The 22,430-nt window shown below is 37.6% G+C and overlaps 1 protein-coding gene across 2 annotated transcripts; it reads left to right on the plus strand.

Annotated features, from left to right (window-relative positions):
• Nucleotides 1-298: 298 nt before the first annotated feature.
• Nucleotides 299-22,150, plus strand: LOC146138709 (uncharacterized). Of its 2 annotated transcripts, none has more exons than XM_083393287.1 (17): nucleotides 299-812; nucleotides 4,030-4,143; nucleotides 4,497-4,635; nucleotides 5,307-5,460; nucleotides 7,339-7,513; nucleotides 9,674-9,769; nucleotides 10,820-10,955; nucleotides 12,493-12,657; nucleotides 13,435-13,520; nucleotides 14,167-14,222; nucleotides 14,843-14,926; nucleotides 15,958-16,076; nucleotides 16,892-17,068; nucleotides 18,114-18,229; nucleotides 19,093-19,214; nucleotides 20,428-20,524; nucleotides 21,909-22,150. In XM_083393287.1, the coding sequence occupies exons 2-17, from the start codon at nucleotides 4,041-4,043 to the stop codon at nucleotides 22,025-22,027; spliced, it is 1,944 nt and encodes a 647-aa protein (XP_083249413.1). In that variant the 5' UTR covers nucleotides 299-812; nucleotides 4,030-4,040; the 3' UTR covers nucleotides 22,028-22,150. The 2 variants fall into 2 exon arrangements, with proteins under 2 accessions (XP_083249413.1, XP_083249412.1); XM_083393286.1 differs by lacking the exon at nucleotides 299-812 and adding an exon at nucleotides 2,481-3,001.
• The last annotated feature ends 280 nt before the right edge of the window (nucleotides 22,151-22,430 follow it).

The following is a 22,430-nucleotide window of genomic DNA, read 5'->3' on the forward strand; positions in this document are numbered from 1 at the left end:
CACTGAAATTTTAGTGGCCTAACATAGTGTGGCGAGCGGTAAAATTCTTGATCACAAAATCTTACCAAGGATTTTAGAAACTGCAGCACAGCGGTCGTGATGTCACTCAACCTTAACTGCAACCTGTCCACCTTTTCGGCGTGACGAAGCACCTGAGCCGTCGCTGAGATCAGTTTTACCCTGGGTAACCAGCTGAGCGAAAAACGGCCTCCGTTCGGCCGTGACGAGCGAAAAAATGAACCATTGAATAAAACAGCGAAAGCAACTTTCATAATTGCCAGAGCAAGCTGTACAAATGCGAGATGCTTCTTGTTGATCATCCCAACTGGTCCAGAGGTTAACCCAGAGCGAAAGTAGCTGAAGTTAATTTATAGGTCGCTTGTTTACGTGCAAAAGAGCTGTTGTTATTGACAGCAGACTAGAAGTAGCTTTGGTATTGTTAAGGCAATATATGAGCGTGGCCTGCAACTAGGTTATGTTTATTTAAAATACTTTAGGAAAATTTTATTTACAAGAGCAAAGTTCTGTAATTACAAGGGTTGTGAAACAAGTCTTTTTTAAATGACTAAATATCCTTTAAAATCATCTTATATAATTAAATGAAAAGTTTGTCGGATGGCCGTGGTCAACACGTTCGCGTTTCAGGGAGACAGACAGAGCAACGTCTCTTATTTTGCTCCCTGTTAAGCGAGTCGCCGAGCGAGTTGGTAAAATAGAAAGAAACTTGTGTGCTCCCAGACAGAAAAAAATTGTTTCTTTCTAATAGAGAAAGACGCGCATCTCAAGTGAGCGCAGTCGCAAACCGGTCACGGGTAAGCAATTTTTATTTTTAAGGCGTTAGTTAGCAATTCTGGATCAATGAATGTCGCTACATATTTTGTTGCAGTGTATAAAAACCGTGCGAAAAGAGTGGCCATTATAAGTCAAGGGACGACTAGCGCTTTGGTGTTGAAAAAAACATAACATGATATGAAATTATTGTAATCGAACGTGTTCAACGTTCCAAGTGAAGACTTAAGTTTAAAACTGCTAGCAAGTATGTTTAACCACGCAAAATTTAGGCAGAGTTCCAAAAATATCGCGTTTGTTGTCGCAGTTTGAACACTAAGCATATTTACTTTTCTAACGAAGTTTTCTTTCGTTGGACGTCGAACAAATGCTTTTCTTTCGTTGGACGTCGAACAAATGCTATTAGCACATAGGTCGTATACTAAACATACTTTGATTAAACAGCAGAAAACCTGCACGGAAACGTTTTATGGTAAAAGTAAAACTTTTTGCAGTTTGTTTAACCATGTAAAAGATAGTTTAAGTTCGCAAATTATTGAGTTTATTGCAGCGTTTTTCTTAACATTCTTTCACGAGGCATTAGGACACTTACACACTCAAAGTACAGCAACCCTAACCGAGTATAAACTTTACAGAACATTTGGAATGAGTTTGCAAAATATCGCGTTTATTGCGGCGTTTTGAACACTAAGCAAATTTACTTTTCAAACGAGATTTTCTTTCCTTCCATGGAGTTTGGTACCTACCGGGATTACGCATTTGCTTGAATTTCGCGCAATTTGAACAATTGCTGCTACGACTTTACGTTTGTTAGTGCTTTTTGATGGATATATGTCATGGGTTTTCGTTACGTAAAATATGCGACACGTGTTTAGTAACTCCGTTTAAAAAAACACACAATGTTGCAATTTGGTTTGATGTTAAATACCCCAATATTTTTTTAAATCATCGGCTATAACATGCGACTTCAGCAAGCTTATACAATACTGGTAACACATGAATTAGTGATTAAATGGTCACAGCGCGTTCGCCCACCTATTTCAGACACAAAACTGCTTTTTAGGTTATACGTTAATTTTTCATCTTTACACTGTTTCAACCAAATGAAAAAATTACTGGAAATTTACGGAGACAAAGAATTAGATCAGTGGTCGGCTAACTGTGGGCCGCGGCCCAAATGTGGACCACAGAGCCATTTTTAGTGGGCCGCGAGTTCGGTTGATCAGTTATTGCAAGGTGCCGTGTCCAATGAAATCTACATCTTTCGTGCCTAGTGTAATCCTAGAAAGTGTCAAAGTTTACGTGGCTGTAACGTCTAACCACCTGAATGAAAGGAAGTTTCCAGCACGAGCATGGGTTTCCTGCGTCGTTTTTATGAATCAACGATTGCATGCGCGCAAGTTTTTGCCGTTTTATTGGGAAGCAAGTGGTCCAGTACTCTCTTGACTGCATCCTCTTTGCGTTACGCAACTTTGAAAGTGCCAGGTTACAGGTTTTTTAAAAAAGGTCGAATTGGCAAAGATGTGCTTTGGGGGTGGCAACGTAGAGCCATCAGCGGGTATTTGGCTGCAGTAGATATCGGCAAATAGATAACACCGGGTCGTGCAGTGATTAGAGCAGCGGTTCTCAACCAGTGGGCCATGGCTCACATGGCTCACATTTGAGGTGGGCCACAGACCAATTTAAAAAGCTAGATTTAGTTTCATTTGTGTCATTATATTGGGGAGGAATTAAAAAGGAATGTAAATTTATTGTTCAGCCGCAAGTATCTCACTAATGCAGCGTTCAATGAATAATCTGTTTTGAAATGTGTTCTGCTGTGTTTGTTCTAAACCTATTTTAAAGTTTTTTCTTTCATAAAAATTCTATTGGGCCACAACATTTTTTGCAACGTAATTGGGCCACGAAAGAAAAAAGGTTGAGGACCACTTGATTAGAGCGTCGCGGTTAAGATGGCAGACTATTTGATTTTTAACGGACTTGAGAACAGAGCTGGTTTTAACAATTGCGGAATCGCAGTGCGTGTTTCTAAGCGCTTCATTTCTTTCTTGAAACGTTTGCCAAAACGTACCTGTTTGATTTTGTATGTTGTATAGTTATTTTTGATTCTGTGTTAGGTTTTGTTTAAAAACCATTAGTAAATATAGCAATATGAGGCATAAAAGCACAGTGGTACTTCTTCTGTTTATTGGCGTTGTCGCATTCACGGAGGGTAAGTTGCATTTATTAATAGAAAATACTTGAAGTTACTCGAGAAAATTATTTTAAAAATCCATATAATGGCTTTATATAGGTTTAAACTCGCATCCCAATACATAGCATTGTTATTTCTGTATTCGGTCTATATACGAAACTAAGTTCCACCGTCTTGTGGCGATCTTGAATGCCGAAAGTTGAGCCGCTTGTAACCATTAATGATTTTCGATATCGAAAATTCGGGTAGTAGAACTTTATTGACTAAAAAATCGCACCACTGACGTTTCGTTACGCTATGTAGCGATGAATTGCTGATTGTCAACGACATCCTCCAAAACGCGAAATGGGATATGAGTAATCGCATCATTTCTTCCGTATACCTAAGCCATGGGTGGGCAAACTTTTTTGTCGCTGCCCAAAATGCCCTTTCAAGAGCTATTTAAGGCGCGCTTCGTGAAACTGATGAAGTCATAAAGTTACATCGTATAACACCTAATCTTAAACAATCTTTCGTGTAGTACGAAAAGTTAATCGCCTCAATTAATAAAAAAACTTTATAGCGTTTAAAAGTCACACGGCAACATACCATAGTATTCATAGCATCTTTTAGCTTGAACGGTTTAATAAAGTATAGTTTTTGGAGGGTGCATAGCACGGTGACCCTATCGTATAACAATAAGCAAAAGTAAAAACACTCTTGGCCACACCATTTTTAAAACACAGTACAGTGAATGTACTGCTATCGCGGGACCCACAAATACATGGCAAAACTGGAATCTGAAAAAATAGCTCGCGACCCACTAAAAATTTCTCAAAGGCCCACATTTTGGCCGCGGCCTACAGTTTGCCGACCACTCACCTAAGCGATTCCTGCTGTGTCATGTTCGCAACCTGTTTCGGGATTCCCAAGTACGTAAACGAAAGTTCGACTGGTCGAAATTTACATGTTAAACATCACAGGCCGGAAGGTCGGCTGGATGATGTCTCCGTTTTCGCTGTGGTTATTTTTTATCGAGACTGACTGACGTTATCATTTCCTCGAAGGCTTGAAGTGCATGCAGCCCTCTGACGCAAGACTAATTACGTCATCAATACCGTTGCCAAACCGATGGCTGCATAAAGGAAGGCACGAGGGACAATATCTGGACCTTAATCATCGTAAGCAAGTTACATTTCATAGTAAGGAATTTATTTTCCTTCTACCTGATGTATAGGTGAATATTAAAAGATTGTTTCTGTTTGTTGGTACGGCAACGACACCCATCTATAACAACAACAAAAAGTATCGTCGTTAATGGCAGACCACACCCAATAAATATATCTGACATATCTGACGTCAAAATGCTTGTTGTACACCCACAAAAACCTTTACCACAACTGGTTCTCATGGCTACTATATATTTAAAGTAGGGGAACCTTGTTTAAAAAAACACTGTATTAGACAACTATGCCGTTGGTTGTGAGGTGAGGTTCAGTATTTCGCCCTGGCCTTAACGATTAGATTTGCGCAGACGAAGGTGGTCAGCACGAGGACATAACGCACGGACGCGGTATAAGGTTTACACAGAGAGGAGTGCCCATATGGTGGTTGCAGAACAGGGAAAACACCGCCCACTACATAATGACCCACACCGCGGACCACCAATCAAAGTATGTGCTCTTTGCGATCTTTTTTTGTGAATTTTCTTTGATCTTTTCTGTGAATTTTGATTTTAAGTCAGAAATCAAATTAGATCCCATCTCCATAATAACTCGGTTTAATAAAGAATAAAGGCATATTTAACGAGCTATAACACGTTTATGTTGCAACAGAGAAATTAGCTTTGAACTACAATTTTAATACCATACCAAGGATCTTATGTAATTACGAACGCAACAAAAACATAGGATTTTAAAAGCTTTAAGACTTATGTGGTAAGTTATAAAATCTGTAACAAACCAAGTTGTTTATTTTCACCTATTTCGATTTTTCCATATATTTCCAAGCCAATCATTTTTGCAGTGTCCTATTTTTCTGTAATCGTTTTGATGTTTTGAACACGGAGCAAGTTAAAATCCCCAGAACTAACTTATATAAGTATGTAAAAGAGACCATTAACTTACTAAAGAATTAACTCCTTAGTAGTGTTTCCTAAACATTCGTCATACAGGTTAAAAAGCCTTTTTAACTGAAACAACGCCTATATTGTAACACAGCGTTTTGTCCGATTTGATCCCGCTTGCTGCGAACCGCAGAGTCAGCGGGCTAAACGCGTTCACGCGTGACCCAGAACGCGTCACAGAGTGCGTCACAATTGCCTGTTTGTTTCGTCACAACGCAGGCTGCTGTGCGCAAACACAGAGGGCGGGCTGCAGGTGAACTGGTTCAGCAACACAGAAGACAACCGAGAGCAACTATGGTGCCAGTGGGTCATCGAAAGCAAGCCCGATGACGTCACACTGTTCCGCATAAAGAGCGCCATCTTCCTGGAACCGGTAAGGGCTTTTACAATCAGACATATAGAATTATGCATGGCGGAGCAAATTAGACTAGAGCAGTATTTTTTAACGTTTTTTCGTGTTCCTTCCTTACAAGCCTAAACACTGTCCATTTCTCCCCAGAAAAATCACAAATTAATAGACTTCGATTATAATGGACTTTTTACAATACCAATTATTAAAGGTAAATGAGCTCTTTGTTGCATGTACATATAACCAAATAACTTTTCTTTGTTATCCAATTTTCCTCCCCCATTCCTCCCTTGAACAAATTCCCCCAAATTAAAAAATGCTCCATTTGAGAATCGCTGGACGAGAACCATCAAAGTGCTCAAAATTGGGCGCTGGTCTAGAATCCCACCACATTGTCGTCCAGGGGTTTATATTGCTAAATCTATTTGGCTTGGTGAGAGTTAGTGTTTAGGTGGGTCATAGGCGTTGGTGTAGAATCATATCGCTTGTTTTACGGTAATGAAATTAGTTATCACAAATGGAATGGCAAGGAGGAAATAAATATGGGAGAATAAATATAACAATAATACACGGACCCACCAATACGCTAACGCTAACTCGCACCCTAACCCAAATAGAGTTAGCAATATAAACCCCCGGACAAAAATGTGGAGGATTCTGGACCAGCGCTCAAAATTGTTCTAAAAATGTTACCCAACATTTCTTGAAAGTAGCAGTTTAAAAACATTTACACAGCTCTTAAAAAATTAGGGTTCTGTAGGCCTAAAATAGGCTACTTTTTAAAGGAGCGAAATACTAAACTAATGTTCGTAACAAAAGTTTAGGGATGTTTGATATCGGATCAGAGCCCGTACCTCACGGCAACTTATTGTATCGCCACTCGTCCGAATAACCTAAAAATCATATTTTTCTAATTTGACCTGGCAGAGTAATGACGTCATTCCCAACCATATAACTATAACTTATGGCTTCTTATTGCCCGGACCCGATTTAAAATCGCTCAAAGCCGACCCACCTGAAAGATAAACCCGGCCTATCAGTGGTTAACAAGCTCGGCGGTTAAGGTTGTTGTTGTTTTATCATTGACCCACAGCCCTGTTGTTTTCGCCGCTGTATTATGTTACGTTGCGGCCTAAAGTTAGCGATGACGCGGGTGCAGTTGCCGAACCCATAAACCGAGGTTACCCAAAATATGACGTTTGGGTTCCTTTCATCGATTTAGTTTTAGGGTAATGCTGAATTAAATTAAATTGTTCTCGCTCAGGTGTAGAAGTTCGCTGAAAAAAAAACAAAAAAAAAACGATGAAAACATCAAATATTTTCGACTTCTTTTTGTCTAACCGCAAATCTGTTGTGCTTATTCACTTTGCCCAATATTGAAATGTTGACAACTCAAGTAACCTTCGGTTGGTAAATTTTTAAAGTTTGAATATATCCCTGCTTTTAAACTGCTATTGGATCCAATGAGCACTGAGCTATACAACTCATATAGTTTAGAGTAGCGAAAATATAGGTGATTCTTTTACCATTATTACAAGAAAAGTTCGATCATTCATGTATTGCTCTGATCGCGATACACGATATTTTAAGATAAAAACACGGCCAACCCGATAGCACCTGACGTCATCACTGTAATAAAATAGCCAAGTTTGCCAAAATAGTCAAAAATGCTCAAAATGAAACATGTAAACGAGGTTTAGACAGGCTAAACACAGTTTTAACACAAGGAAACCTGGTTGTCTTTGAGTTTTTGTGTTGTTTCCTAAACTACCTAAATACGCTTAATTAGTACCATGGTTGAAATCAGCTCGGCGTCAGTACCACCGGAGTATCCTAACGATACCACCACGATCTGATATTATCGGACATGTATTTACCGTTTCGAAACGTTGTTCACTTTAGATGGACCACGTGCAGTACTTGTACATCGACAGCAACGGGATCTTCTTCGATTATGACGAAAACTCGCAAAATGACGCCAGGAACGTGGTGCCCGAGGAACGGAAGTGGTTTCGGTGGGTGAAGCTGAACCCCAGCCAGAGGGACTTTTCTTCCATCGAGGACGTGTGTCATTTGGGTGAGTGACACAAACAGTGTTGTAAACAAGCCATTTTTAAATGTCCAAGTCAAGTCTTTTTAAAAACCAGCAAGCCCAAGCCCAAGCCCAGTCCAAGTCGCCACTTTTCCAAGTCAAGTCCCAGTTAATGGTCATTGTGGGAGCGTCAATTTCAGGTCGTGTCATTTACATATTAAGTAAACTGTTAAACTATTAAAATATGTAAACTACTTCGATTATAAGTAACAATTAGTCATTTGTCCAAAAGACTTAAGTCAATTAAAATATTTTGAAAACCGTGACTTAAGTACACTTAAGTCAAGTCAAGACTTGAGTCATTATCACACTGCACATTTTGCACCATGTTGACTTGACGAAGTCAAACAACTAATAGAATAACAAAACGATGAACAATTAGAGTTGGTAATCTGTTCCGATTATTAGCAATTAATTCAACTAAAAATAACGAAAAAAACAAATGTAGCAATCTAATCGTTTTATGTGCAAAACTTGCGATAAATGTCTCATTTTTATAATAAATTGTAAATAAAAGCATTTAATTTCAACCCAAGTTGTTTTACCCAAGGACTTAAGTCCAAGTCAAGTCATTTGTCTAAAAGACTTGAGTAAAGTCATTTTACCAACACGAATCAAGTCAAGTCAATTTATTTAAAAACAGTGACTTAAGTGCACTCAATTCAAGTCATTGACTAAAGTCATTACAACACTTGTGAGTGAAAACGCTGTGGGAAGACAATTTTAAGTGATGCCGATTTCCGGTGTCTTGGGCAAAATGTTTATATACCAAATGACTTGGTTTTTTGAGCTTGGAATTTTTTTCAACGCATAGTTGGCGCTGCATGTTGAAATACTATTATTTTAAAACGTTAAAGACGCCGAATTATACAGCAAACCTGAAGTGAAATGCACAAATTAATTTACGTCGTGAGCGTAGCTTTTTAAAATACTATTTTCTAAAACAAAACAACTTAAAAAATTTAAGACGCTCAATTAAATAGCCAACCACAAAAAAGTTACAAATTAATTCGATTTCACATTAATACAGGTACGACTAAGGTTTAGGACAAGAATAGCGTCCGCTAGCATCTCTTATTGTTTATTGCCCAACTTGCCTGACGGTCTATTTATCTTTTTTAACATACCGGGAAACACTATAACTTAGTCATGGGCAGCCAATGCTATTCAAAGCGTCTTCTTGCTATACAACAGGGGTGTGCAACCTTTCATACTGCCGGGCCAATATGTGTATCCGGACTAGACCACGGGTCACTTGCATATCTCGTCGATTACCTGTAAGTGACTACCACGAAAAGAAAAACAGTTTCGTTTCTAGTTTATTCCAAATCAACGGAAACTTTTTTAAGTTTACTTGAATTGACGTTTTGGCAACCCGAAGTCCCATTCTCCAGGTGTACATTAGTCAATTCTGAGCGATGAGGGGATTTCATGAACCCCAGTTTAGAAAACAAAATTGTTCACACACGTAACCGAACAATGTCATCTTTGAAGAAACAAATTTTCTCAGCTGTGAAAACTAATTTAGAGCGAGATTTTTGCAGTAGATTTTGCTTCCGTCAACCATCGAATTTTGTTAGAAATTTTGACTTTTTTGACAAAGTTATGAACAAACTATAGTAACTATAACTGTTACCAGCTGCTGCAGCGATTGTTCCATGGTTGTTTTAAAAGAATAGCACAGCAAAATAATATCGTTTAAGGCGATTTTAATCGTGAAGGAATTATAATTTGCTTTACGGCCCGTTGGCGGTAATTTAAGGTAAATCGCTTTCCACCTCATACTGTGGATATTCTGATAACTAAAAATTTACATACTATATAAGGTGACTTAGACTTTGGAAGAGTCGGGAAGTTTTATTTGAACAGTTACGGTACCTGAATACTTGTGGTGCGGGCCAAAAACCAAAGCTCGCCGCGGGCCACATATTTTGGTTTCGTGGGCCGCAGGTTGCACGCCCCTGTTATACAACACAATCTCCAAATAGCCAATTCGATCTTCTATACTGATCAATAATTTGTAACAAAACATCTGCCAAACGCAAAAATGTCTCCAGTGAAATCTATTAAGCCATGACGTCATAAACACAACATAACTGTTCGTTATACAAATACGATTTAAAGGTTTTTGTTTTGTTGCATAAGGCCCTAGTGGACTGCCCGACTTTTTGGAAACGCACGCTGCTGGCATTTCGGTTCGAAGCGCAAGAAAGCGGAACGCAAAGTACTTCGTTTCAAAAAGTAAGTTTATATTTTGAGACAGTGATGCACCAAAGAAAAATGAAAGGGTCTGCTGGTATTTGTTTTGTTTTGGAGGGGCTTGGGAAAAATCTTGGATATGACGTCACGAAGTTATGTTATCCCGCGATATGTTTAACAATGAGTAACTTTTGGATAGAAAGCTGTTGTCCTTTTGTATAATTACGAATACGGTTGCTGCTAATTACAATTCTGATAAAATTTTGTATTTTTTTTTGTGTGTTTTAATTTACTTATATTCAATTTTTGAACAAAATCCACTAAACAATGAAGTTTTTTGTTCTATGTATGTCAGAAAATGTTTTACTCCGCACGCTGGTTGTGTTATAAAGCTTCACAAGTGCCCATTTCCGTGTAAAAAACATTTACATTCTCGTAAAAAAAACATTGCGATTTTACAATTATATTTATCTTAAATTGAATGCATACAAAAAGCCGTCTCTACAGATTACAATTTAGTTACTTTCAACATTTCGCGAAATTGGTTTATGTAAACTAAAAAGTCAAATCCTATTTCGAAAAGCTGAAAAAAATCCTTGTTGTTGAAGTTAGGCAGATTTACCTTTTCGTGCAAACGCGCGTCACACACCGCCTTTATAAACAGGGTTTGGGAGCCGGAGCCCCGGAGCTGTGCATTTTCAACGGAGCTGAAGCGAGTTGTTTAAAAAATAGTTCCGGCTCCAATGTATTTCACAAGATGCTATGCTAATACTAATGGCTGAATTCACATAATTCAACAGCAACCCTTCACAAAATTAAGAACTGTTGCTTCTTTGGCGCCACCCTTTTTAACTAACCATTGTGGTGTATTTTTTTGTTTTTTTCTATTGCGGTGTTTTTCAAATTAAGCGTTCATCCTTAAACCTCAATTCTTGACTTAATAGAGCCGGAGCAGTGGTATCAGAAAGCTCCGGAGCTGGAGCTGGAGCTAACCTATAATAAAAGAGAGCTCCGGAGCCGGAGCCGGCGCCATTTAACATTCACGCCTGCTCCAAGGCCTTGTTTATAACACCAATTTTCGTTTTCTCTCAGACAAGCTTGCATCGTGCGGTCCTTCCTGGTTCCTCCACAAAACCAAGTGCTACCGGATCTTTCGATATCTGGTCACTAGACGGGAACGAGGAGTCGCCATTTGCGAAATGTTCGGCGCCAAACTGGCGGTTCCCAAGTAAGTCGAACAACATATATGATAATATACGTTAAGACGCGTTCCTCGACGGTCGGCAGTTTAGATGCCTACTCCTATCTTTATTTTAATTGGCTTCGTGCTATTGTATCGAGTATAGAGGATTTCTATTCAAATTCTACTCTATTTTTTTTATAATATATTTCTATGTCAAATGTTTACATCGAGGATTTCTATTTCTATTCTAATGTTAAATGTCGTTTTGCTATATTACAACTATCACCATATATTTACTTGCTTCCAGGGGCGGATCCAGGTGAAACGAGACCATGGCGCCCAAAACACTGTTTTTTTTGGCCTATTTTAACCGCGTAAATGCAGACCAATGTTGTGTCTAATCTCATTTAAAAAAAATTATTCAAGCCCAAACGCGCCGTTCCTCTCATCGCAACCTCGAAAATGAAAACTTGGCCTGGACTAAAATAAAGTTACAAATGACAGGACTGGGATTTACAAATCATTTCACTTGTTGACAACACTATAGACATTGATAAATTAAATTGAGCCAGTGTTGTAATGACTTAAGTCAATGACTTGACTTAAGTGCACTTAAGTCACTGTTTTTAAATGACTTGACTTGACTTAAGTCATTTGGGCAAAATTACTTGACTTGACTTAAGTCTTTCGGACAGATGACTTGACTTGACTTAAGTTTTTTGAACAAATAACTTGGGTTGAAATAAAGCATTTCTTTAAGTATTTCATTCATAAAACTGAGCTATTTGTCCAAATTTTTGCACAAAAAATAAATTACTTGCTATATGTTCTGTTTTCCTTATTTTTTAGTTCAGTTATTGTTCATATTCATGCGAGTTTAAAAATTCTAATAGTTTCACGTTTTATTTTTATGACAAGGACATGACTTGAAGTTGACTTGCTCTAATTATGACTTGACTGGGACTTGACTTGCGCAACTGATGAATTGGACTGGGACTTGACTTGTTATTTATTCAAAAAGACTTGACTTGGACTTAAGTTGTTTTGCAAATAACTTGACTGGGACTTAAGTCATTTTGAAATGACTTGTTTACAACAAATTGAGCCATAGTTCTTTTGCGTCCTGATTTAAGTGAGATTTAAGTCAAATCAGAATGACTTGCTTTTCAAACTGTGCGCCTGCAAAAAAGCTCATTCCATTAAAACAGGCTGTAATTTCTGCAAGTACTGCTGGAAAAAATATATTTATTAGCTATTGTACCCGGAAAAAATACCTATTTGATTTAATAAGGCATCATTTAAAAAGGCTTTGACTCAACTTGATTTATCTAAAGATAAGGTTACTATGCTTGTTAAACCTACAAGTTCACTTAACAAGTAGTATCACTAATGCATTGACATTTTACTTGTTTTAATTTGTGTACCTTCAAGTAGCCTTGCCAACTCTACTCAATACCTTTGCAGTACAACTCAAGCGATCAAAGTTAAAACAACGAATAGCCCTTTCCACGGCTAACCCAGCCTGACGTGTTGGTTTCTTTCGCTATCACCAAAATTTCGAACTTTTTTCGTTTTGTGTCAGGAACCAGGGAGAGCAGACCTTCCTGGTTCGGTACCTGGGAGCGTTCGATAGAAAAGGCAAGTACTGGCTGGGCATGAAGCGGCGTGCGACCGGCAGTAGGTTCTACGACCTGAATGGCGGAAAACTGCAGTTCAGGCGTTGGGGACGGTCGCGCAGGGCGAACTTGTAAGTTTTTTTTGTAGTACCCAATAGGAGATATTTTAAAAGGTAAATTTTGTATAAAATAAGTATAAAATATGCTGTTTGGTTTTTCATTCAAAGGCCAAAAAATTAGGATTTATTTTGTATAGCTTTTTTAAAGGAAATTATTACATTATCTTTGTGTTTTTTAGTAATATTGATTAAAAGTTTTATTTTCTTGGTTTTAAAAATGCGAGTAATAAAAATCGTCAGTACTTTTTGAGAGTCAAGCTACTTAAAAGTTTAGAAAATCACAATACAAAATATAAGGCAAAGTTTGTGAAGGTTGGTTCTACAGATTTTGGACAGAACTGATGATAGATTTTTCGAAACTATAGTATCCGCTCTTTTGGATTAAAGTTGCTTTAGATCTTTTTAAGAAACTTTGTGGTTCTCTTTTGATCTTACGATATGGATAAAAGTACAACAACTAGAAGCGTTGAAACAGGCTTAGATCCCAATATAAGCAACAAAAAATAAATATTATTATTTGACCGTCTTTTTATTTTTTGTTCGTTTTGTAGTTTCTGTTTGTTAGTGGCTTAGCAAAATGCGGTAAACAAGACTGATTGGCATTCGTATTGGTAGGATCTGAATGAATGTGCCATTTATATTCGCCAGTGCGGTTTTATAGGTTTATGTGCTCTTTTTTTCGATACCTTAGTATCGGACGCGTGCCGCAACTATCACTTGGCAACGGGTATCGGCCCCGATTCGATATTATCGGGCATGTGTACTTTTAACACTCCATTATGTGCGCAGCATTTCGGAAAAGTGTTCTTACTGGTACCAACGCCGCTGGTTTCGCGCGCAATGCAGCGACCAGCACAAGCTACTGTGTGTCAGAGGTGGGTGCTTTTTCATTATTTTCAGCGCATTTCGTTCAAATTTATTTAAAAAGTGCATTTTTGGAAAAGTATGATTTCTTTATTTTAAAAAGTGAATTGTTTGGGGAAAGGTACGATTTATTTTCTTTAAAAAGTGCATTTTTGTGAAAAGTACGATTTACTTTCTTTAAAAAGTGCATTTTTGGGAAAAGTATGATTTATTTTTTTTTAAAAGTATGATTTATTTTCTAAAAGGTGCATTTTTCAAAAAAGTGTGACTTATTTTTTTTTAGAAAGTGCATTATTTGAAAAGTATGATTGATGTTTATTAAAAAGTGCACTTTATTTGAAAAGAATAAATAAAGCTTTTTTGAGGTTTGAATTCGACATAATCGTCGCCGTTTTTTCTTCCGTCAACTAACTGTGCGAAAACTGACGCCTGGCTAATAATCGTTTTTCTAAACGGCCGGAAAGCAGAGGTCCGGATTTTTCTTGTGCATTATTTACCGTTTGCAAACTGAGAAACTGCTAGCCATCATTTTGTTTCCTCGCCAAATTTCGAAAGCTATTTGTAAGGATAAAATTTGCAGCGAATGACACTTCGCCATGAAAAAAATATGCATAGCGTATTCTTTAATCTAAGCAATGAATGTGTTTATTTTTGCAGAAGCGACGCTAAAAAACAACCAAATCTGTGGCAAAATTCAACTCAATGGCGTTGATGTAAGTCCGTAATTCTGCAACAACTGTGCGCTGTTGTGTTTAACACACACTATAGGACGGTAGACGTTATTTGGTGATGCATTACCGTTCCTCTATTAAGGGTTTATTAAGGGTGCACTTGTGATTACTTTAACCAAGTCTTTCGTAGGGACGTGGATAAAAGTGTTCTGGTGTGTTATAATTTTGGTGTTATAGCTGATGAAAATATTTCACAGAATCGGACAAGTTTATCCATTCATGAGTTGAACATGCTTAGATATAAGTGACTTGGAATGAATTCCTATGACAATGATTTGCCAAAAGACTGGACTATGAACTTAGTAACAGTATTCCCATATTAGTGCGAATATTAAAGCCCCATTCTTACTACAACCTTCAACCATTATGCTCCAAACTTGACCAAAAGTCATTTCAAAATGCTTGTTTACAACACTGTTGTTTTTTTGTATTGTTGTTTTGTTTAGCGGCCAAGTAGCATTAACCTGAAAAAGTTAAAAATGTTTTCCTGGGGTACGCTAATTATAAGTTAAACAAAATGCCGGGCGCTAGTTCTAATTCTAATAGAAAATATAACCGTCACTTCATTTTGAAGAAAACTTATGTCATTTTGCTTTATCCAGCAATTTATGGAAAATCAAGCATTTCCTAAGGAATCCAGAATAATCAACGGAGTTCCGGCGGACGACGGACAATTCCCTTGGCAGGTATGACATTATGAAGTATCACATGCAAAACAACAAAACAAAATTGGCTATAAAGAAATTGCCTATGTAGTACCAGGCCACATTTCGCGAATAATCGTTAAGGTTGCTGAAGTGACAACGCGTCCAAATAGTCCCAAATATACTTAGTGTGTTTACCAAATGAAATCAGTTATAAGTTGAAAAGTGTAGTGCTAGTGTTTTTCAGGTTACTTGGCCAAAGTATGCTTTTACGTTATGAAATAAATTTGCCGTCGGTTTTCAGTGTGAATTTTTTCACACTCAGAAAATTAGTTAAACTTTAGAAAACTTTCCGTTATTGATTCGCAAAACCTGGCTGTAATCCACAAGCAAATTTGGTATTGGATCAAACACCGATAAACACGAATATCGACAAGTGCCGACACTATTATCTGGTATGGGTTATCGGCTTAATTCTATATTATCATACATCCCTTTCTCCCACTATAGTTCAAACATGTTAGATAGGGCTACCACATTTTCAGCACCCAAAAAGAGGACATTTTTTGGCCGGCCAGTAAAACGAAAGTAGAATTCTTATGTTTGAGTTTGATGATGTTTTACATTTCCTTGGTCGCAGGCAAAAGGTAAAACAGACACAAAAACAACAAATCAAATTTAGTTTATAGATTCGGCCCACACGAAATATCTTTGAAAATATATACAATCGCAATTTTTGCAATAAAAATCAATAAGGTAGGGCTGGTAGGGCAATTTGTTGGAAAACCTTTTTTAAACCAGCAATTCAGCATGTTTCATGGCTACAATATTTTTTTGGAAATAAATACAACGTCTCGCCTAAAAGTCTTCTTGAAAGTAACTCAAAATGCGAAAAAAGAGGACATTTTTGGCATTTATTAGCGTCCTCGGAGGACCATTCACTTTTCTTCAGAAAAGAGGACAAATCCTTCTAAAAGAGGACATATGGTAGGCCTAATGTTGGATAAAATATCCCCGTGTTGTAACGAAGTGTATAATAACATCCTATTATAATACAAATGAAAATTTTTCAGGCGAGCATTCGCTTCCCGCACCCGATTCGTCAGAACGGGATTGACGTCATCCACAACTGCGGGGGAACGTTGATTGACAGCTGTTGGGTGCTCACCGCGTCTCACTGCGTTCACGAGACGTAAGAATAACACAAAATGCAGCTTATTTGCTTTTCGAAAATGCCTAAAAAGTATTTGTTCCTTTATTTCAACGAGTTCGACTCCTGGCCTAGCGAAATTGTTCACCCGAGTTGTTTTTTTTTTGCCACTATAACTTCGACGTTGATCCGTTTATGTTTAAACGGCTTGACAAATAACGGTTGAATTAATTGTTAATGTGGTGTTATAAGGTTACTTGCACCACTGTTTAGCGCAGCATAATTTACCCCACGGCGCACATGTAGACCTGTTTGTTTTGGTTAGACCGTTAGGCCTATTTCTTTTGAAAGGCTTGCAATTTCGTATTTTATAGGTTTTATAGTTGCTTTATCTTTAGAAAAATAAATTTACAAAAACGGCTTTCAATTTAAATAAAAATTTAAAATTAAGAAAAGGCGATTTTACTCACATACCAAAAGAGGTCGGATATTGTGCCGCATAATTATTTCTTTATGTCGTTTGAAAATCTGGCCGAAAAGCGTTAAATGTTGTTACCAATCCTGTTTTGGCGTCGCGCGTGATTAACAGTAAGGTTACAATAAACGAGATTGAAACAGCACACTGTGCAACAAGGTTAAAAAAAACTTTTTTTTTAATTTTAGGCACTTTTATCGTACACAAAAAAATCAAGAAGCTTCCCAATAGAGCAAAAATTGGAATTCTATAAAGAATTTGAAATATCTCTCTGCACCCTTAAAGCGTTAAAAACGGCACCCTAGAGTGACGCGGCACCTCAGTTGAGAATCACTGACTTAAAAAATTTAGATAACTTAACACGTGTTTTGGCGTCGCGCAGAACGCCGGAAATGTTCCGTGTGCGCTTGGGTGACGTGAACAACGTTCTGCCTGAAGCCTCGGAACAAGAGTTTGAGATCGAGCGCATCATCTGGCATGAGGACTACTCCCTGATTCCCTCACCGCGAAACGACATCGCCCTGATCAAGCTGAGACCCAAGAAGGGAAAATGCGCCAAGTATGTTTGAAATGAGTTTGAAATGATTCATTCTAGTACAGAAACTGACGATGACTGATAGGAGCGTTATATATATTTCTGAAAGATGATTTTATGTTTTATCTGTTTTGATAAATGAACAGTCTTAAGATCTTTGGATGCGAAGACAAGAATCTTTCTTTTACATTTTATTGTCCGCGGCAGATCCTTACTTTTCTAAAGTTTTTCAGCATGTTTGAAATAAGTTTGAAATATATCTGCAATATGTTTGAAATGTGTTTTTAGCGCGATGTTAAAAACGTTAGAACGTACCAATCAACGGGGGTGGATCCGCTTTTGTTTTAGCAAAATCGTTTCAACCCAAAGGCATCGTTTTCTCTGCCAATCGTATAATCGTGCGTCGTATATAAAGGCGTTTTTACGCTTTGCGCGAATCGACGATTTCTGTGTAAAGAGGCTCTTGTACTAAAGTAACCACTCTCCAACCTAAAAACAAAATCAACGTACTGCGTGTTGCTTTTAAGTGCCTTCTTATTGACGTTTCTTATTCACGTTTTAACCTAATATTCTGGCGTCACGTTATGACGTACTTTTGTGACGCCATCTCTAAACAATTTTTCATGCCCAACCCCAAACAAAAACCCTGAATTCGCGCTTGCCGATTATCACATGAAATACAATTAAACCTTAAATTTCAGAAAGCAACTAAAGCACTGTAAACCTTACGGTATATTATTTAACCCATTACTTTTTTCGACTTCCATTCTTGTGACTTGCCAATTGTTTAAAACGACTTTAAATCCAGAATATGCAAATTACTCGAGATTTTTTCATAACCGTATTTCAAAATGACGTTGGCACAACACTTGGGCGCTCCGCAATTTCACAAGCACTTGTTCTAATAGTCCCTAAAAATACCTAGACGACCTTTAAAGGCCATATATATACGGGTGCACCCAGCGCCTGTTTAAAGTTAAAGCGGGTGCAGAAAGGGCCAATTGCGGACGGACTAACTTCCACCCCGAATGAATGGCTTATTCACTCGCCTGTATCCGATTCCTGTCAGGTTCACTGATGCAGTGCAGCCCGCTTGTCTTCCCGACGACTCGTTTCCTTTTCCGGACGATTCAAGGTGTCAGGTCAGTGGTTGGGGAGCGACCAACTTCACCCTGGGACAGCGATGTGAGTTTAGAACGATACGAACGAAACCGTTTTTTTTTTTCGATGATTTTTCTGCAGTTTTTTAATGATTTAGGTCATTAACTTGACTTAAGTGCACTTAAGTCACCGTTTTTCAAATGACTTGACTTGACTTAAGTCTTTTGACACAAATGACTTGACTTAAATTAAGTCTTTCAGACAAATGACTTGACTTGGACTTAAGTCATTTTGTCAAATATCTTGGGATTGAATCAAGTGTTTTTCATATATATTGCGTTTGAGCTAGTTATCAGTTAAATTGTTGCTTATAATCGGACCAGTTTTCCAATTTTAATGGTTTACTTATATGTCAGTGACATGACTTGAAATCTTATAATAAATGGGAATTGACTTGGGAAGCCGATGACTTGGACTGGGACTTCTAGTTATGTTTGCAAATTACTTTGTCTTAGATGTTTGTTTACTACACTATATTTTTGTTGGAAACGGCGGTATTGCTTGCGCAAAAATGCAAAGTGACATTTATGTATAGAAAATGTATTTTTACACACGCTCCCGTGTAATGTGACCAGTTTATGAGTAGCACCAGCTAACGGTATACGGTGTTCACACTAGGCAAATTTAAGTGACAAGACATTTGAAATTTTGACGACCTTTTGGCTTTGCCCTTGGCCTTGAGGCAAACCGTTCCCAACAGAAAAACAGATTAATGGGGCTTTTGTTAAAATACAATGCTTTTAATTTCAATATACAGTCAGTGTTCTTATGGTTAGTCGGGGTCTGCTGAAATTGAATGTTAATTGAGTTTTGTGGTACCCATTAATCAAATAAATATGTTTGGTTCATAGAACTGTAATGAATGCCGCATTTTCGCTGTTATTTAGCTGCTTCGAAGTTTCTCGAATGGGCCACGTTGCCAAAGCTGCCCGACAGATACTGCAGGTCGCGCTATAACCGCAACTTTGAAGCTTTCGTCGACAATCTTATGTTCTGCGCTGGACTTAAGGTAAGAAAAAATGATCAGTGCAGCGGTTGGTATCAGACATGAACAACTAGATAATTCTAGCTCTAATCTAATCTAATTCGGAATTCTAATTCTAATTCTAATTCTAATCTAATTTAACAAAACTCAAAATGATCTAATTCTAATCAAAGTTGGAAAAACTACAATGCCCTTATTTTAATTCTAATTTAATTTTAAAAAGCTAAAATAAATCTAGTTGGCCAAGTCTTTCTACAAATAAAACCTTGCCACGTTCAAACTGTTTAATCGGGGTTGGTCAACTGAGGCTCGTTGACATGTTTTGTGTAGGGCTTTCCCAGATGAAGAATATTATCCTAATTACCTTATTTCATTATGACAGAGCTGAAATGTAATAGGAAACAGTAAGCTTTTTCACATCCTGACTTTGAACTGGTTTACCCACTGCAATGTAACCTTAAAGCGTGACTTCTTCAAAGAACCAAACCAGAGCAATTTTTTTATCGGTTGTCTTGCAAGAGCACACTCTGTTTAACTTCCAACGTTCATAACTAAGGATGTTAGATAATACCGCATCAGTGGTCTATACCCAAATAGCTCAGTTGGTAGAGCGACGGTCCCGGCTTGACCGGACCTCACTGCAGGCTAGTTGTTTTTCTAGCCTGCCCTGCTTGCATCATTGATCGACAGATTCGGTGAGTCTGCGATGGCTTTCAGTGTACTACAATACCAAATAGGTGTTAATTTCGTTACTTGTCCGATACTATAGGGTGGTATTGCGATCCAATACCAGATTAAATGAGGAACATTAGCAATGTCTTGCGATCTAAAGTAGCGATTTTAATTTTTTTTCATAAAGTGCGTTGACAAGTGAAGGTAGCTAATCTAAACGTTAAAGCAAAAGTTGGCCACATAAAAGAGAAAAAGTTACCGTTCAATCATTTTATTTCCTATATATTTCTTATTTGAGAAAAATAATGACGTATTTTGGTATCGCATAGAATGGTGATATTTTTTGTATAAAATATCCGTTTTTGTGTTGTTGTGGCCGCAACAAACTGACTATCGCGTACTCCGTTACACCAAAATCCTCTTATTTTTAATTGCCCTGTGCTAAAAAGTTTGCACATCTCTGCTCTATAATCGTAATTGTTATTCTAATTTCGGAAATTCAAGCGTTTTCACAATATGTTGGCCCGTATTTGGTTTATTTTTATTTTGTCCTATTTGTTTGCAGAAAGGAGGAACTGACGCCTGTACAGGAGACTCCGGTGGTCCTTACGCCTGTCGCAATAAAGCCGGCAAATACGCTGTCACTGGGATTGTCAGTTTTGGTGGGTAACCTTTTTGTTTAAGGTCGTTGTCCGTAGTAGGGGCCACGGGCGGATCCAGGATTTTTGTTTTGCGGGAGATTTTTTAAAAAAATGACGTTAAATACTTACGTCATAAAACAAAGAATCTACAAAACAATCTACCTAAGGCGAACTCGTGCACAAACCGCAGCTGAAATACGGTATAATCGCGCGAAACGCAAAAAGGGCGTTTCTTTGTTTTAATTTGGCTAAACTTTGAAAGGCCACGTGACGCATTGAGCACATTAATGACATTCGCATATTGCTCACAATAAGGAGATTGGTAGTCCAAGTTAATTTAAAATGCACTTTGTAGAGTTTACATGGCGCAATAAGTATGCACAGCCCCGTTAGGCTGAATAAATTTCTTGAATGGGCCAAAGGCATGGTAAATACGGAAAGAAATTGGCACGAAATTTTTTTGGATTTACATGGCAAATATTGTCCAAAAAATACATTTGGCCTCCTTACTGGATCCGCACTTAGTACAACGGCTAAATTTGCTTTTCTTTTCTTTTAATTTAGTGTTTGTTGGGCTATATATCAGTGTTGTAATGACTTAAGTCAATGACTTGACTTGACAATGACTTGACTTAAGTGCACTTAAGTCACTGTTTTCAAACGACTTGACTTGACTTAAGTCTTTCGGACAAATGACTTGACTTGACTTGACTTAAGTCATTTGGACAAATGACTTGGGTTAAAATGAAGCGTTTTTTTCAAGTATATTTTTTATAAAATTGAGCTACTTATCCAAATTTTAGCTCATAAAACAAATTGCTTGCTATATGTTGCGTTTTTTCTTAATTTTTAGTTCAGTTATTGCTCGTAATCATACAAATTTAAAAATTTTAATAGTTTAAAGTTTTATTTTTTAACAAGGACATGACTTGAAGTTGACTTTCTCTAATTATGACTTGACTGGGACTTGACTTGCGCAACTGATGACTTGGACTGGGACTTGACTTGTTATTTATTCAAAAACACTTGACTTGGACTTAAGTTGTTTTACAAATTACTTGACTGGGACTCAATTTAAAATGACTTTTTACAACACTGCTATATATACGCCTATATAAGTATGATGTAGAAGAGCAATGCGAGTGTGAAAATAGATTAATTTATAATTGTAACATAAGTATCTAACTTCTTTGGGATTGATATTGTGAAGACTGGCCTACTTGTAAAAGTGGCCCATGCTGAACGGAGGAAAACAAATTTAAAAGCAATATGTCCCATGCTTTCGGCAAACATAAACACAATAGGCGTAGATCGCCTTTTTTCATATATTGTTAGCTGTAGGAAGTAAACTTTTAATACATAACTGACTTAAGTTGTCATTCCTATAATGTGGCATTAATTTCAGGCATTGGCTGCGCGAGGGCTCGCTACCCCGGCGTGTACACCAACGTGAGGAACTACCTGCCCTGGATAGCGGCCAAAATTGCTGCAAACGGAGGTGGAGAAGTGATCCAAACCGCGTGAAAGAACTGTTAAAAGCACTAAGAATTCGGTTCCATACCTCTGTGTTAAATTATCTATGTATATATTACTTTCATGCGTAAATTGTTCCTGTAAATCTTGTCACTTTTGTACAATAAAAACAAACAAAATAGTGAGTGATTGAGTTTATCGTTTTTTTAACAATTCAAGTGAGGTTTACTTAAAGCTTGGTTCAACAGTGGTTCTCAAGATCCGTTACGTTTTGTACCGGTATCGATTTTACTCCCTTGAAATAATGTAGGACCAAATTAAAACGCTAGGAAATGATGTGTTACACTGAACTGTCCGCTGCTTTACAATGCATTAAGGCTACCGTCATTTCGTATTGTTTATAAAATGTAAATAGAATTAGTTGAATAACGAACTTTCGAGATAAAAAGTACAA

Source organism: Ascidiella aspersa, chromosome 7, assembly GCF_963924565.1.
Source record: "Ascidiella aspersa chromosome 7, kaAscAspe10.2, whole genome shotgun sequence".
NCBI lineage: Eukaryota > Metazoa > Chordata > Ascidiacea > Phlebobranchia > Ascidiidae > Ascidiella > Ascidiella aspersa.